Source organism: Balaenoptera borealis (genome assembly GCF_965194805.1).
Source record: "Balaenoptera borealis genome assembly, chromosome: 4".
Taxonomy (NCBI): domain Eukaryota; kingdom Metazoa; phylum Chordata; class Mammalia; order Artiodactyla; family Balaenopteridae; genus Balaenoptera; species Balaenoptera borealis.
This window is the reverse complement of record NC_138861.1, coordinates 53,471,277-53,489,606: the sequence shown is the minus strand read 5'-3', so window position 1 is coordinate 53,489,606 and position 18,330 is coordinate 53,471,277. Positions and strand designations below refer to the sequence as shown.

The 18,330-nt window shown below is 39.3% G+C and overlaps 1 protein-coding gene across 1 annotated transcript in view; it reads right to left on the bottom strand.

Annotated features, from left to right (window-relative positions):
* RASGEF1B (RasGEF domain family member 1B) overlaps positions 1-18,330 on the bottom strand; it is a 555,837-nt gene that overhangs the window by 335,048 nt on the left and 202,459 nt on the right. The window contains exon 3 of the mRNA XM_082389351.1: positions 12,078-12,131. Coding sequence (XP_082245477.1) covers positions 12,078-12,131 — 54 coding nt within the window. The remainder of the gene's footprint in view (positions 1-12,077; positions 12,132-18,330) is intronic.

The window sequence follows — 18,330 nt, the reverse complement described above, 5'->3', positions numbered from 1 at the left end:
TGTAGTTTATTCTATTGTCAGGAGACGGGTAATAAACAATACAGGAAAAATGGATTACATAGTATCTTAGAACGTGAAGTGAAAACATAGGTGACTCGGAAGTTCTTGGGACAGGAGCAGGTTGCAATTTTGAATAGGGTGGTCACTGAGAAGATGCTGATACGCTGACACAGCTGAATCATTGTTGAACACGGAGGAGAAGCGGAGCCCATCCACCCTCCCTCCCTCTCCTCCTCTCCCCTTCCTCTCACTGCCCAGCAAAGAAAGAGCTCTTAGCATTCATTTGCAATATTCGGTTCCGGATTCCATGCACTCTCCTTTCAGCTCTTATTGGTTGGTTTGGGTTTTTTATTGTTGCATTTTCCCATCCCTACTCTCCTGAGAAGCAGTATGGTGTAGGGTTAAGAGCACAGACTCTGGAGACCAGTGTCTGTGATGAGTCCCAGCTCCACCACCCATGAGTTCTACAACTTTGCCCAAGTCACTCAGCCTCTCTGTGCCTCACTTTTCTCACATATAAAATGAGATAAATAATGGTATCAATAAATAATAATTTTTTTTAATATTTATTTTATTTATTATCATTTATTTTTGGCTGCATTGGGTCTTTGTTGCTGTGCACGGGCTTTCTCTAGTTGTGGCGAGCAGGGGCTACTCTACGTTGTGGTGCGCGGGCTTCTCATTGCTGTGGCTTCTCTTGTTGCAGAGCACGGGCTCTAGGCGCATGGGCTTCAGCAGTTGTGGCACGCGGGCTCAGTAGTTGTGGCTCGCAGGCTGTAGAGCGCAGGCTCAGTAGTTGTGGCGCACGGGCTTAGTTGCTCCGCGGCATGTGGGATCTTCCCGGACCAGGGCTCGAACCCGTGTCCCCTGCATTGGCAGGTGGATTCTTAACCACTGCACCACCAGGGAAGCCCAATAATGGTATCAATTTATAGAACTGAGGTAAGGATTGAATAGGTGGATCCACATAAAATTCTTAGAGCAGTGTCTCAGGGCTGCTTCTGGACCTCACAATGCAGCCACCACACTGGCTCCCTGTCTGAGCACTCTGAGCACTCTCATCACAGCTGTCTTATTTAGTGGTTGGCTTAAGCAGCGGCTTCAGAAGATTATAGCAATCCTCTAAGTGTGGAATTAAAACAATTAAGAGAAACAATCAACATGGGGGGGGAGGGATTATTTGGGCTGTACAGATCATTTATGAAAACAAAGGCAAAGCACAGAGCTAAGCCGCTAAATCAGAGGTTACAATTAGCTTGATTGTAGAGTGACTTGGTCCCATTTTGAGCAGCAATAGCGAGAATGATCAGTCTTAATTGAGGCAAATTAAGTATTCTGACTACTCCACTTTTCTATAAAGAGTTGTAAGCCAGTGTAGCGATCCAATTTACACAAACTCTGCTCCATTCTTCTTACTGATTCGTCTTTCTTTTTTTCTGCTTCTTTTCACATCCAGCACACTGTGCTGTAGACTCAGAAAACAAGGTAAATATCTCTATGAAAGCTCATCTCTCAGAGCATATTATGTAAAATTAAATGTGTATATGTGTGTGTAAGCACACAGTCCTGTTTAAATAACTATAGTCCAATCCTGATTATGTAAGAGTCTGGAAAATCCAAAAACAAAATGGGTAAAAAGAAGAAAGAGAGAAAGCTGTCATAGTGCCCTTGAGACTCAGCAATACAGCAGCCCAAAAGGAAACTCTCTAGAATGAAAAGGGAAACACAATTTACAGCCAAAAGCTCACCTTAATATCTTTAGTACTTGATAAAGAAACTAGTGAAATCAAGCTAGTGATGATAGAGCTGAACAGTGTAGTTTTTTTTGACATTTATCCCCTCCCCACAAAAAATGCATATACATATATATATACACACTCACACACATACATATAAAACAACACATATATATACACACACACACACATACATATAAAACAATGCATATATATATACACACACACACAAAACAATGCATATATATACACACACACATACATATAAAACAATGCACATATATATACACACATACATATAAAACAATTCACATATATATACACACACACATACATATAAAACAATGCATATATATATATACACTCACACACATACATATAAACAATGCATATATATATACACACACATACATATAAAACAATGCATATATATATATACACACATACATATAAAACAATTCACATATATATATACACACACACATACATATAAAACAATGCATATATATATACACACACATACATATAAAACAATGCATATATATATATATATATATATACACACATACATATAAAACAATTCTTAAATGCCCTTTTGCATGTATAATTTGCAAGATTAGTCAACATCCCTTTATTTTTGCCACCCCATTAAACGAATCGGAATTGCTGTGACAAAAATTCACAATATTTTTTGGAAGCTCAAAATAGTTTTTTTCAGGTGTAGGTGTGTGTGGTGGGGAGGGTGCTGTTAGTTATTACTGTTTCAAATATATCCTAAAATGTATATTACATGAGCAGTTATGCATGAACCACAGACGCCGAAGGTCATATTCCTGAAATTTGTTCAAATGCAGATACAGAGGGATAATTAGAGCTCAAAAGGGATTAGACCAACAGAATTCATGACATTTGTCCTTAACTACCTTCCTTCCTATTAGCAGTGTTACTGTTGCGGACAATGACTATATTATACAATCTATGGATCTAAATGTGCTGTTTATTCTGAAATGATGGTGACAATTACAGCAGCTGCTGGGAGAGAATAATGTGTGTGCTCTGGCATCATCGGTGCTGTCCTTAGCAGTAAGGCTCAATTCATGAAAATGCCCACACCCCAAAAGGCATAAGGTAATGCTACTGATGGGATTCTGTTTTTAAATTAAAAAAAATAATAGTTATATCATTAAACTGTAAACTTATCAGTACGTTTTATTTGCTGTAAATTATACCTCATCCAAAAAATGATTATAATTTATTCTTTGATTCTTGCTTAAGGTAGGACATACACAAAAACAGGCAATGAATTTCATCTGGTCCTAAGACTATTTTCCACAACCAATTTTAATCCCAAACCAAGTGACCTATGACTACTTGGTCTGACCGTGGGAATATGTGCCTTTCTTTGAAAATTTCAAGATCATAAGGTCAAGAACAAAAAATTCCTAGGCTAGGGATATAAAATGATAATATTATGGAGGAATCACCAATGTTCACTCTATTCAATTATCTCCATGGCTACTACACTGAAAGCAAGGAAGTCCAACATTTCCACAGCACTTTTTCGTAATCACCAACCCAAACCCTTTCAATGAAGAGAAAAGCCACAAGCCCATCTACAAAGAGTAGACTCTTCCTCTTCCTTTCTTTTCCATTTCAAGCCTTCTCCTGGAGGCTTTGGGAAGCATAATACCAAGCCGAGCTTATGAATTAACAAGCATTATTAAATGTCTACTATGTGCTCAAAATTGTGTCAGGTGCTAGAGATACAGAAAAGTATATTCACTGTACAATTAAGAAGGCTTTATCTTTCATTTATTAAGAAGTTATTTGCTTCTACGGAGCTGGAACTCATAACAATATTGAACTTGAGTGCATTCTAATTAAGAATTAGAGTAAATAAGAATTAGAGGCCCATATGAGGGTACTTCTCCAATGTAATTACTGTTTACATTTTTTCCAAATGCTGACGTTAGCCCAAGTCTATTGATGTACTTTCCTTAATATTGTTGGTCTTTTAGAGCAAAAAGATTAAGTGGAATTCAAAATACCAAAGCTCAAATTATTCTCTGCAAGCACAGGGATGGAATAATAATGAACATCTCTTACTGAGACACTGTTCTAAGAATTTATGTGCGTCCACCTATTCAATCCTTACCTCAATTCCATAGGTTGATACCATTCTTTGTCTCATTTTATACATGACACAAGTGAGGCACAGAGAGGCTGAGTGACTTGGGCAAAGTGGTAGAGCTCATGGGTGGTAGAGCTGGGACTCCAGTCACAGACATTGGTCTCCAGAGTCTGTGCTCTTAACCCTGCACCATACTGCCTCTCAGGAGAGTAGGATGGGAAAATGCAACAATAAGAACCCAAACCAACCAATAAGAGTTGAGAGGAGAGTGTATGGAATCCAGAATCACCCATCCTTATCCCAAATATCGCAAATGAACACTGAGCCCATTCTTCGCTGGGGGAGTGAGAGGAGAAGTGGGAGGAAGGTGGGGAGGGGCTGGCTGCAATGGTGCCCCTCTGTTTAAAGCAATACAACTTTCCTTCCTATAAATTGATGGCCTGTGTTGGCACATACGATAAAATGGATAGAACTTTGCAAATATGTATGTATCATCCTTTACCCAGCAGAGAGCCTTACAGCAAGTCAGCAAAACAGCACTCTGCCAAAAACGAACCTTCGTAGCTTCCAAAACAACTATTTAAAAAGTAAACAGCATTTAAATGTACTTGAAATGATACCCTTCACTGTGACTGCTCCAGAACATGGGATGCTGTCTTTCTCAGGGGGGAACTGAAAATTTTCCTCGATGCTGACAGGGTTGATTTGGTCTTCGTGCCCTTTCTCAGGGCATGGGAAGAAGCAACCGTGACCTACCAGCCTGGAAATTCTGCCAAGAGGCCAAGAGTCATGGGAATCTGCCCAGCCGGCTGTGGAGGTCAGTGAACGCCGTCTAGACATTAAGTCTTGGTCTTTAAAAGAGGAAGCCAGATATAATATAGTCTCAAAGGCTGAGGAACCAACTGTAAGTAAACATCTTAACCACTGATATTACAATCTTGGGCTGTGTTTACACAGAGACCCATTCATCAACATGGATGAAAAACTTCCAAAAGCCCATTACATTGACTATTTTAATCACCTCTTCCTGAAGGAAAATTACCTTGCCTATGTGAGTGAAGCACAGCCTATGTCTATTAAAAATAAAAACATCAACCAGTGGGTTAAGCAATTACATAAGCACGTGTTCTGCATACTCATACATCACTGGTAACAGTGGAGAGACCGAGTCAAAGCAAACGGTCAGATGGAAGAGAAGGACAGTCAACACAGTCACAAATACTCCCACAAATTACCACCATCAACAGACGGATCTCCTCTAGGTTCGCACATATTCCCCAAACCAATACCTTCTAACATGATAAGGATACATTTCCTAAATGTACTACTTTTTTAAAGGTTGTCATTTATATGGGTTAAGATATCAGAAGTCCAAGGAGAGAGGACAGAGAGAGACATACAGAGAGAGAAATGGAGCCCACCACACACACACACACACACACACACACACACACAAGGTACAATAAACCATCAAATGACAGCTGACTTTTTAAAATAAACTCTCCAACCTGAGAAACCTATTTATATGACTACTATTATATGGTTGGGAGTCTAGGTTACCATATGTAGATGGAATTTACAGCAGGATAAGGTAGGGCATTTTGATGTCAAACTGGAAAACCACTGCTTTTCATTTCCAAGTAATTTGTGAAATGGAAATTTCTAACCTTTGACCCATCTCTGGGATTCATCTTATCCCTGACCTTCACCCCATCCATCACCCTCACCTATCTGTCACCCCTTGCCTATCTCTGACCTGTGCCCCAGGGGTGGGGGGCAGGGTCAGAGTGAGGAGTCTTGGAGAAGGGGTAAGGATATCTGTTTTACATATAACTTCCAATTAAAATGCTGGAAGTTCAATAGTGCTAGGTCAGAATATCCCCACACAAAACCTGTTGAGTCAAACACATCTGGGTCCAAGTATCTTACACTGAGAGATGGAAAAGAATCAAGACACAAAAATATAAATATCCATGAACATAAAACAGGTGTCAGGAGACATCATGAAGCACGCTTGACGATCATTCCCTGTAGCTCGCCCACCCAATACATACCCTCCATGTGTCAACTCTAGTTAAAAACTGTGGGGTGAAGTGGTTTTAGAGAGAGAAAATCAGAAGATCTGAATTAGGCCGTTCCTCTAAGGGTCTGCCTTGAGTTTAACATGTGCCCTAGAGCAAGTCATCTCATGTCTTGGCATATTCGTTTTTCCTCTATAACATGTTAACAATAACAACTGCTTTGCAATAGGAGGTACTCAATAAATACTTATGAATGAATGAATGAATTTATGTATATTACCTAGATGTTTTTAGGTTTTCCAAATTATGGAGTGAATTGGTCTTTGGCTGAAAATAAGAATAGGGTTCTTACAACTGTATAAGGTAGGAAGTAAGCCTTAGAATATTTGCTATCTTTGGCTAAGCTAAACATTTCAATCCCCACCAGCTATCCATTAACAACTTATTTTAATGTAGAAATTACCTTTATAGTGAACACTGAATATAAAATATTCTTTTCTCAACTCCTATGAAAAGGAAAAAAAACAAACACTTTTTAGAACAAAATGGCCTCATAATAATATTATGCTAAGGGACAACAATGTATGTAGCAAATCCAGTCATTAAATAGACCTTTATTGAGATCTTACTACCTGTGGGGTATTTTTTATTATTCCTAACAGAATCAGTCATGGTTCCTCCCCTCTAAGAGCTGATAGTTTAGGGGGAAGCTGGACCCATAAATAAGGATTTAGAATCCAATAGCAGAGGAGGTGACAAACACTAAAAGCAATGACTCTGAGGTCAGAGAGCCTGGATTCACATCCTGGCTGCAACAACTTCTACTGGAGTTTCCTCCAACAAGTTCTTAACCTCTCAATGGCAGTAATACTATTACCTACCTGTGAGGGCCGTTATAAAAATCAAATGAGATAATCCATGCAAAGCACTTCTCACAGGGCTGCGAACATGGTAAACATTTGACAAGTTGTGTGGTTGTTGTTAGGTTATACTTGGAGTCGGTACAAAATGTTATGAACCCAGCAAGGAGGTAAAACCACTCATCTTTCCTGGAGAAACCAAGAAAGTCTTTTAAAAATGCTTGAAAAGAAAGTGACAAAGGGAGGGGTCCCTCCACAGAAGAGTAAGTTTTCCAAGCAGATGAGAGCGCAGAAGGGCATTCTAGCAGTCTGCTCCAGGCCTCCAGACCCCAGCACCTAGAAGAACATCAGGGGATGTGGCTAAAGATAATGGGAATGACTGACCAAGTGATGCAGAGTTTGGGGGCTATTTTGAAGAAAAACTGAAATCCCTTAGATGTTCTTAAGTAAGGGTTTGACACACATGGCTGTGTTTCTTGCTTGTCTTCTGGAAAGTAACCCTGGCAGTGTTTTGGAAAGTGGAATGGAGAAGGGAAAACTTGGTATAAGGAAAGAGCGAGCAGGGAGTTGTTACAACCTTTCAAAAGATGGATGAGGAAGCAAGGAAAGAGATGATGGAGAGATTCTAGAAACATTTCAAGATGGAGTTGATGGGATTTGATAGCTAGGTGGATGTGGGAAGGAAAGGAAAGGGAGGAGTCCTGGATAACACCAAGGTTTCTAGTTTGGAATGGTGAAGCCATTAACTGAAGTGGTGAATATAAGAGAAGAAAAACAAAGGTCAGGATGGGAGAGAATATGTGGACAAGATCTGCTTACTAGTTAGTCAGCAACACAGATCTAGGCCTCAGAAGAGATCATGAATACTTGGGACAGACTTGAGAGTGATTTTCTTTAAAAAGACCTTATTTGTACAGGCAAGATTGCCCAGAGATTGCTGATCATGTGAATGGCAATATCTAAGCAAAATATGAGGGGGAATATCTGTAGATTCCATCCTGTTGAAATACTATAGCTGTGCAGACTCAAAGCTGGTTGAACAATCATCCCACCTCCCCACACAAAAACAGAAAATAAAGTAGATGAATTGACCAGAGTCATGTAGTGGCATGTCCCCATTCTGGCTCCCTGCTCCCATAATTCTTACCTACATGAGTTCTATCCTTTCTTCCTTCCCTCCTGTTAGAGAGCAAGACGTGTCCCTCCATCAGCCTAAGGTTAATTCTGTGCTTTAGAACTCAAAGACTTCAATCTTCTCAAAAACCTCACTCTACAGATTTCCCCCTCTCTTTTCTAAGAACCTTACTCCTTACCTTTCCATTGTCTTCTTTCTAACAGCATTTAAACATGCTCTCTCAAATCTATCCTAAGGGACCCTCCTTCAACCCTATAGCCCCCTTCCAACTACTCATTCCTTTCGCAACAAATTCCTTTAAAGAAGATTTTATGTTACCATTTTATTTCCTTCTTCACTCAATCCTAAATCTACTGCAACCTGGCTTCTACACCCATCACTTTGCTCTCGCTAAAACCAACACGACCTATGATATTGATAAACCTAATGGATGCTTTTCAGTCCTTATTTTACTTAACCTTTCAGCAACAGGTTTTTTTTTTTCCAGCAACAGTTTTGATATTAATTACTGCCTCATTTTTAATGACAACTTTTTAAAATTTATTTGACTTTTGTGACATCACATTCTTCTGGTTTCTTTCAACCTCCATGGCTCTGTCTTAGTTCCTTTCACAGGTCCATAGTCTTCTCCCAGCCCTTACATATCAATACTCCTCAAGAGTCTTATAAACCCTCCTCATTCTCACTCTCCACACCCTCCCTGGGCAATCTCATCCATTCCCACTCTTTCAATCATTCTCTACATGCATATTCCTCCCATATTCATATCTCCAGCCCAGAAAGCTTTCCTGAATTATAAATCTACATGCCCACATGCCTGCTGGCCATCCTTACTAGGAGAGCTCTCAAATTTGACATATACCAATCTGAACTCATTTGACATATACCAACCAATACTCATCTGAACTCAACTGAACTATACCAACTTCCTCCCTATCCCTGTTCCTGTCTTAGAAAATAGCACCACAATTCTGCCCATTGCCCATGTCAGAAATCAGGGAGTCATCCTTAGCTACTTCTTCTCCCATGTATCCAAACTATTATTATATGCTGTTGATTTTATCACCCAAATATCTCTTGATTCCTCACTGCCATTTTTCTGATTCTGGCCACTACCATCTCTTGCCTAGATTATAGCCTCTCACCTAGACTTCATAACTAAAATTTTGCTTCTTCTGTGTTCAGTAGCCAAGTGATCTCACAATAAAAATCATATCACATCATACGTACTTACCCTCCCAAGTTCAAAGTCCTTTAAAAATTTCTTGTTACCCTCACAATAAATCTAAACTCTTCCTATGGTTTTACAAGGCCCTTCATGACCAGGCTGCCTTTTATCTCACTGTTCCCATCCTCGATTTCAAGTTGTAATTTCCAGACACTCTGAACATTTTGTAATTCTCTACCTCTCACTTCCAGACTTTCACAGTTGCTGTTTTTCTGCCTCTACCTTGTCTTCGCACAGCCAAATCCCATTCATTTACTGTGTGTGAAAGTCACTTCTTCAGGAAAGTTTTCCTTGACCATGATTAGGTTAGCTTCTCCTGGTATATGATCTCTAACCTCCCAACTTAGAAAAATCATATTATCCATCACAATTTTGCTATCACAATATATTATCCATGACAATTTTACTTATTTAATGACCATCTACTAGATCTATGAGGGTGAAGATCAGATGTGACTTGTTTACCACATATTCCAGTTCATGTCCCATAGCAGATGCTCAGTGAACCCTTATTCACTGGATGAATGGACAACATGGATGAATGGATGAATGAAAGTGAAATCATAGAGACCAACTACACTACTCTAATTTGTACATGATGTAGAACTGGGAGAGGTGGTAATAAGTTGGATAACAGGCCTGGGTTTATAAATTATCTTAATTTTTTTAAATTGTTTTTTAAATTTTATTTTATTTATTTATTTTTAGCTGCGTTGGGTCTTCGTTGCTGCATGCGGGCTCTCTCTAGTTGCAGCGAGTGGGGGCTACTCTTCATTGTGGTGCACGGGCTTCTCACTGCAGTGGCTTCTCTTGTTGCGGAGCACAGGCTCTAGGGCCGTGGGCTTCAGTAGTTGTGGCGTGCAGGCTCAGTAGTTGTGGCGCACAGGCTTAGTTGCTCCGCAGCATGTGGGATCTTCCTGGACCAGGGCTCGAACCTGTGTCCCCTGTATTATCAGGCGGATTCTTAACCACTGGGCCACCAGGGAAGCCCTAAATTATCTTAATTGATTAAAAATTTTGAAATGAATAAAAATAAACATAATGGCCTGCATCCATAATAAAAGAATCATTTACATAAATATAAAAAAGATTCATGTTTTAATACCAGCTCATGTAAAAATGTCTTAAGGGCTCATGGAAGGACATTAAGCTTCACGTGGTCAACAGAAGGATATGGTTTTTAAATAGAAACCTGCCCCATCTTACAGTGTATTAGTAGAATGTTAGTGCTGCACTCAAGAATGCCTACAGCTTATCATTTCATCATAGACCATATCTTCTGCTGTGCCTGCCATACACAAAGTTTATAAACACAGCTTGCTGAATGAAGATTAAAAAGCACAATTCTTGACATTGGTTATAAAAACTATGTCCCCCCAAAAAAGGATAACCTGGTCTAGAAGCCATAATAATAATAGTTAATATAGCACTTCTATGTGTTGGGCACTGTTCTAAGCACTTTATGTATGTTAACTCATCTACCTCATGAGGTATGTACAACTATTATCCCCATTCTACAGATGATAAAAGTAAGGCACAAATAGGTTATGTCACCAATCCAAAGTCACGTAAGTAACAAGTGGCAGAGCCATTTTTTGAAACCACACAGCCAGCTCCCAGCAGCCACACTTTTGGAAATCAATCATTATCAATGTCCTATTAGAAATAAAGAAGAAAAATGAATAGCCCTGCAATGGGGTGGGGAGAAGATTCAGAAGAAAGCATATTAACTGGCTTCACACTTAAATCGGTAGGCAGAAATCAAAAGGAGGCAGATACTGGCTCGGTAAAATGAAGAACTAACTCTCTAATCCTTTGTCTCACTAGCGAACAGGTAGGGTCATTAAGTTTCCCATCAGTAGAATATTCAAGTGGAGGCTAGAGGTCCATTTATAAATTATATCGATGGCAGTCCCGCTGTGGGAAAAGGGGGAGACTAGAGAACCCCTAAAGTCCTTTTGTTCTCTAAGCTGTATAATTTTAAGAATTCCACATGGACTTTGCTCTCAGGGAGCTGAGAGCAAGACAAACACAGCAGAACTCAATCAAGATGGAGACTTAATAGGCAATAAAAAAACGATCAAGATAATGAAACGATGGCATTCAGAACAGTGGGCCCTCACACCACCTTTAAAGATGAAGTTCCCCGCTACCTATTTCCATATCAAGCAAATTCAGAAACGGAAATAGCCCAGCAAACAATGTCATGGTATCAAATCCTTAGAAATGCCAAGTAACTAATACACCAGGCACAGGTCAACTCCTTATGCACCTGGTTTTCCATATCAATAGATAGCGTCAAAGAATTTATTTGAGCTTTCAGACTGTGAAATCGCTTCTTTCCCCTCCAGAAGGAGAAGATCTAGTTAAACCCGAGATTAAAGAGGCAGATAAAAGTGCCCCCTGGACTGCGAAGGCCAGGAATTAGACACGCTGCTGCTGCTCTAGCAGGCAGCCCTCAGACATGATCCATTACAGGACGGCTTCCATCAGATGCCAGCGAGGCTAATCCTTTTGCAAAGCATGACAGCTTCTCAAACTTGACTCTGGTGAATCCAAACCAGATTTTTATGCTATATGATCAGCTTTCCAAATATGAAATCATTTTTATATTGTATTGGGTTTAGGTTTATTAGATTTACATTTGCAAACAAAGATAGAGACGCCTGCAATGCAGCTTGCCCTGAACTCCCTTGATGCTCACGTTGCAGAATAAAATATCAGATAATAGCGAGATAGAAATATATGGAAACAGAGCTTCTTTAGAAGAAGAGGCTGTCAAACAATAACAGAGTTTTCCACAGCCTTAAAGAGAACCATTTGAATTTCCATCTCTGAGGAAAGAGGACTACAATATGTCAGCAGAGCATTCTCATTGATACCACAGCTTTTTCAACCGAACGTCATCAATTCTGAAGCTTTTTATTACTCTGACAGCAGGCTGCAATTTCTGGAGGCTGACTTACCTTTTTGCAGTCAGATAAGGACTTCTCACTAGCCAATGTGCTGAGAATGGTGGTCTGCAAAACAAGAAAGTGGGAGACACATTAGAACTGGCAAAGTGTAATGATATTGACCCTGCCCCATGCATCTCCAGTCCAAGGTGGGTACCACCTCCTTTGACCCCACTGATTTCTCTGGATTTTAAAGTATCTGCCCTTCACTGCTCCCACTGCCACCCCCTCCAAGTCAGAACATTCACTATGGGCCAATGATGATCCAGTGAAGTAAAGACTCTTATTTATCTTTATTTCACAAATAAAGGACCACAGCACAATTAGGTTAATTGTCATACCTAGGAAATAGTTAGATCGGGAATGAAAGTGAAGCAGTCTGACTCAAAAACCCACCTTCTCAACCACACACGGCACTCTCTTTATCTTAAAGAGATATGTGCAAATTGTCAAATGCCAAAATCTTTCAAATGACACCTGTGAATAGCCTGAGTGATGGAGCGGAGCTTCTCCCCATCCATGAGATGTGTGAGTCTGAACAGCAGTATCAGGGCTCTTGCCGTCTCATCCCCACTCTCCTTAGCTCACTCGTTCTCCCTGTGATTGACTTTTTACAGTTGTGTCAATATTTTCTTAACCTCATGAGCCACTAAAAAGGCACTCTGGCATTCAAGGCCCGTTGGAATTTACATGCAAGTTTGTTCCTTTTGGACTATCCTATGAAGAGTTCAATGGACATAATGGTATTAAATTTTTTTTCAGTAAAATTTTCTACTTTTTCTTTAATTACAAAACTAATATATATTCTTAATGAGCCAATCCCCTTTCTAACCTATTCTTCTGAGGTAACCAGTAGTAAAAATTTGTATTCATCCTTCCACACTTTCTCTATTTTTATGCAAATGCATGTATTACATGTTAATTGTGTGTTTTATATTACACATGTACATAGAGAAGTTTCTTCTTTCTTGAGACCATACCATCCTACTAAGGCTATATTATCAACATCTTTCCAGTCAGTTCACATAGATTGACTCATTCTTCTTAATAGCTGTATAACATTCCATAATATGGATATACCATACTTTATGTATGCTTTCCTTTATTGGTGGATATTTGATGGTTTCCAGGATTTTATTCTTTTGTTTTTGCTTTGCAATAAATATTCTTTTATATATATGCCATATATGTATACATATGTATTATGTATATGTGTGTATGTATGCATGTACATATGTGTGGTATGTACATATATGTGTGTGTATATATATATACATACAGTGTGTATGTATATATATGTGTATATATATACATACACTGATAATTTTATTTTGGTTGAATAGAGTCAAAAGAACTAAAAGAAATGTATAACAGAGACTTTGGTATGGCTCAAAGATCTAATGTATATAATCTTCCTCCCACTCTCTCCTCATATAACATAAAAATATTTGTCAACCCATCTAGGGTTTTGATTTGTTTTCGGACAAGCAGTAAAAAAGTTAAGAATCTGGGCCAGCACATATTCTGGCCCAAAATAATACACAGTATTAAAGGACAGAAAACACAGACATGGATAAACATACAAAAAAAGTATCTTTAATGAAGAAAAATTAAGTTTAAGGTTTACGTTGGGTGTGGTCTTTAAATTTGGATTGCTGGCGTTTTTATTTGTGTTTTTATTTTGTTTGTGAAGGAAGGGGTACATATTCAGAAAGTTTGAATTAAAAGGGGAAAAGAGAAAGGAGGAGAGAATTTTGGTGATGAGAAAAAAAGAGGAAAAGCCAAAGTCAAGATTGAGCCAGTAAGGAGACAGAGAACAGCCAAAGAAGCAAACAGCTCACACAAGTTACACTGAAACACCCCACCTACAATCCTCCCCCCCAAACGTCTTCCTCGTGACCTTTTGTCATCTCTACGCATTTGTAACCTTTTGTCATTTTTACGTGTTTGTACACTGAGCCCTGTATCATGAGATTGACCTCAATGTTCACTCTCAGATTTCTGCTCCAGGGAGGGAAAGACCCAACAAGACTTGGACATTGCTGTAGCCCCATTACCTAGCCCAGTGCCTGGCACAAAAAAAAAGGGTATCCACTAAATATGCACTCGATGGGAAAATGCAACAACAACAGAAAAAAATGACTGCAGCCCTTATCCCAAAACACTGTTTTGGAAGCAGAGTGCTGGAAAAGCAGACTCACGTGTCATAGCATTACAAAGTGAAGCCAAGGGAGAGACACAAAAGGCTCCTGAATAGTAGTAAAATATATTTCCTCTTTATTTAGCATATATCTATTGTCTAGTATCCACTTGGTTTGGCTAAATCAATTTTTCAGCGTTGGGCCTATGAACACTTTGGACTGGATAATTCTTGTTGTGGTACTGAGCACCCTAGAATGTTTTGCAGCATTCCTGGCCTCTACCCACCAGAGGCCAGTAGCACACCTCCCTCCCCACGTCAGTCACAACAACCAAAAATGTCTCCAGACATTGCCAAATGTGCCCTGGGAGGTGGGGGGCTGGCAGAATCACCCCCCGTTGAGAACAACAGGTCTAAACTCTAAAGGAGCTAGTTATGGAAATGATTCTGATCCCCTGACTAGTGCAACTAAATTTTTTCCAGGAAACAGAAGTCTAATGGTGGGAATTTCTCCTCCTGCTCCTGATTTCAAGTCTCACTCTCTGTCCTAAATGGCAGCATAATAAAACACTAGGGGAGAAACAAATCCCAGCTACTGAAGACTGCATGTGGTCGCCCACGTGGGCGCAACTTGAGCGATTCTAATTGCATTTTTAACTAAGCTTAAGATACATCACTGGGGAGAGTAAATTAATGAACACGTCTAAGAATTCAGACATTAGTCCCAGGGGAAATGATCTTCGAAATTAAACAATACCATTCAACCTTCAAAAACAGTCTCAGGTAACCTGAGAAACAGGTTTGGAGGAGAAATGAGAGTCAGAGATGGGTGAAATTGGCTTCACTAAAAAAAATTAATACAGGTAGCTCTAAATGTTACATTTGTAGCAAGGAACCACTTGAGCCAAAGGACAAACATACAGTGAAATTTCAGGACATGGAATGAGTGTGAAAGAGGTATGGCAAAGGTCAAAGAGAGTCCATATCCTTAATTTGGCCATTTTCTAAGGGGACAGTACTTATACGCTTGGTCAGTCTCACTTCGTTCCGTCGAAAGTCTTTCGCGGGCATTCCAATTTCCTAATTGCAGCTACTGTGAATGACTTTGAGTGGGCTTTCTAAACCTTCCGATAATATGTTCACTTTAATTATGGAAAATGAAAGACTCAAAACATGGTGACTTACGCATGCTGTGACATTCTTCATTGTTGCATCAATATTTTTCTACTAAAGAGGTAACTCCTAATGGGTCCCCTCCACCAAAGTTTGCCTGATGCTGCGTTTGTCACAATGAAGCACAATGACTTTTTTAGAGCCCTGACTTCTAAGGCTGTTGGCAGGGCGACCAGCATGGGGTGTACGGTATTACATATGGACAGTTATAGCAATTTCCCAAAATGAATCTAGAAAGGTGAGGCCCCACTGTTATCCATTTTTATACTGATGCCTGAAATTTCACTTATTAGAGCTCTGTTTTTAGCATAAGGCTTTGAATCATAATAGACAAACCCTCGAGGGATACTAGGGTGTAAGAGTCACCGCAAACGGGAAAGTTGGAAATTTCAAGTATTATATTCGTTGGGCTGTTACACCTTAGAGAGAATGAATTTATTCATTCCCTTTCCTACAAGCAGAATCTTCTTGTCTTCTATTAATTTCAAAAGCAGATTTTGATAGGAGAGAAATGAAGACTTAGATCATGAAGACACTCAATGCGAAGGAAAAGATCACACAGGTAGCAGGGTGGTCTCCCTAAAAAGCAGTCTGTGAGATGGAGATTAGCAGGCAGGATGTTTATTAGGGCATGCTCTGGGATCTCCACTTGGAGAGGGGAAGGGAAGGGTGCAGGACTGAGCAGAGGGAGAGTTGGGCTGTGGTGCAAGTTCAACAAAGGTCTCAGCAAACCCAGTGGGGAACTCTGAAGCTGGGTAGACCCTACGCATGATGCCTTTGTTCAGCCAAGAGCAATTTCCCGAAAGGGCTGACAGCTGAGGGCAGCGTGCTAGAAGGTCTGTGTGAAGCACTGCTCTGTCCACTACAATACACTTTAATTTGACACAGTTTTGCCAAGGGCAGATACTGGTTATGGCTGATGTGCTCTAGTTGAATGTGACCCCTTATTAGAGCTTATATGTTTGCTGGTCTTTTATGACAGACTCGTTGGTCAGTTAGACAAATGGACTACTTGCTCAGGAGTCTAGGCATTTAATGCTTGTCTCTTCTTAATAAGAGACAAGCTTATTAACTTTGTGAGCTTAAGACAGATTGCTGGCCTGGCGGTCTTGAATTCTTCATTATGAAATGAGGAAACCCCTATTCATTTCCTTTTAGGTCATGAGAACCCTGGCTAATTTGAAGAAAATGGGCTGGATCTTATCAGGCACATTGTTTGGAAATCAGTGAGTATAGTGCCTACTTCTTTCCTCCATCCTCTGAGGATAGAACATCTGGCTGAATAACATGGTCAGCTCTCGATTATCTACAGAGGCACAGAGAGTTCTTCAGGGAATTCACAAAAGCATAACTTATAAAATGTCTTTATATTCAACTTTGAGACAGATATAAATTAAATATTGACAGGTATATATCAAATATTTATATTTATATATTATATATTGAATATATTTATATATTATATATTTATTAAGATATATATCTTATATATATCTATGTATATATAAAATAATGATTCATTTAGAAGATTGAGGTGCTTAAACATGTCTTCCTTAAATTAACATTAAGAATCGTTTGCAGAAATATTCCAAGTGGGCAAAAAGGCCAAAGCAACCCAGAAGGAAGAGTGACTTGGGACAAACAAGTGAGACTGATAAGGCCTTGGTAAGACAACCTAGACACAAGACCAGTGATCAATGGTTCATCCAGTCTAGCCTACAAAAAGAGACTTCTAGAAGGGCAGCTGCTTACCTGATTCTCACTGGTGGGTGTGTTTTGCAAAGTGATTGAGCACTGAAAAGAGACTTCATATGTTCTATACTCCTTTTTAAGGGAGAGTTTACCTCTGAGAGTTATTACAATGTTGTTTCATTCCCACTAAATTAGGTTTAGAAAAAGAACAGAAATAGATATACCCTGCCTCTACTGAGCCAACTTCTGCCATGCAATGTCTATACCTAAGATTTATGTTTTTAAGACAGCAAACATATGACACTCGGTTAAATTGGAACAAAGTTGGGGGCAAGCAAAGAGTATTGCTTAAGTATTGGATTATAAAAATTAAGGAATTCAGAAACTGAATTTCTGAGATAGTTGGTAATTTTGTGAAATTTTATTTCAGGTATCAGGGGTGTGTGTGTGTGTGTGTGTGTGTGTGTGTGTGTGTATGTGTGTGTGTGTGTGTGTGTGTGTCACTCTCAACCAAATATCACCAGAGGCCAGCTAGGTTTGATAAATGGTCAAATGCAGTTGAAAGCTAAGAACCATTTAAAGGAATAATGCCTGCATAAAGCATCTCCATTTGATACCTGAAATTTGCACCCCACAGAAAACTGGATGATTTCTTATTCATTGGTAGATGTCAAGACCAGACCCACACATATTACTAACAATTTGGAAGTCTCTTACACTTGAATCAATGGGTCCCCAAAGTGCATACTACTTGGATGCTTTCTTAGACATTTTAGTTGGTCAATTTTAGGATTTCTAGACAAAGTATGACTTTCTATTTGGTCTTCATGCTTTAGTAGACTAGCATTGACACATGTGCACTGAAAATAGTGATATCCCCTCCAGGAAAAGTGTGGCATTCATATTTATTTTTTTTTTAACTGCATAATTATAAAATACAACCTGCTAAAGGAAAAAAATTATACCCCTGAATAAATGATAAAATTACAGTGTTTTCTTGTAGTCCATGAATACTGAAAATTTCAATTAACCAAGTGAAAAGCCATTGAATGTGCCAGCAGGATTTACATCCCAGACTAATGACCATCATCTGCATCCTATTTAGCTAATGAAGGTTTGGAACACTTGTGGATAATTAAGGGAAAGCTGATGGGAGGAAATTCGAACCATAGAAAGACCAAATCTATTTATATCTGCATATAAAACTAAACATATCTAATAGTTCACTCAATCAAGGCATAATGTCTGTTCATTTGGAAT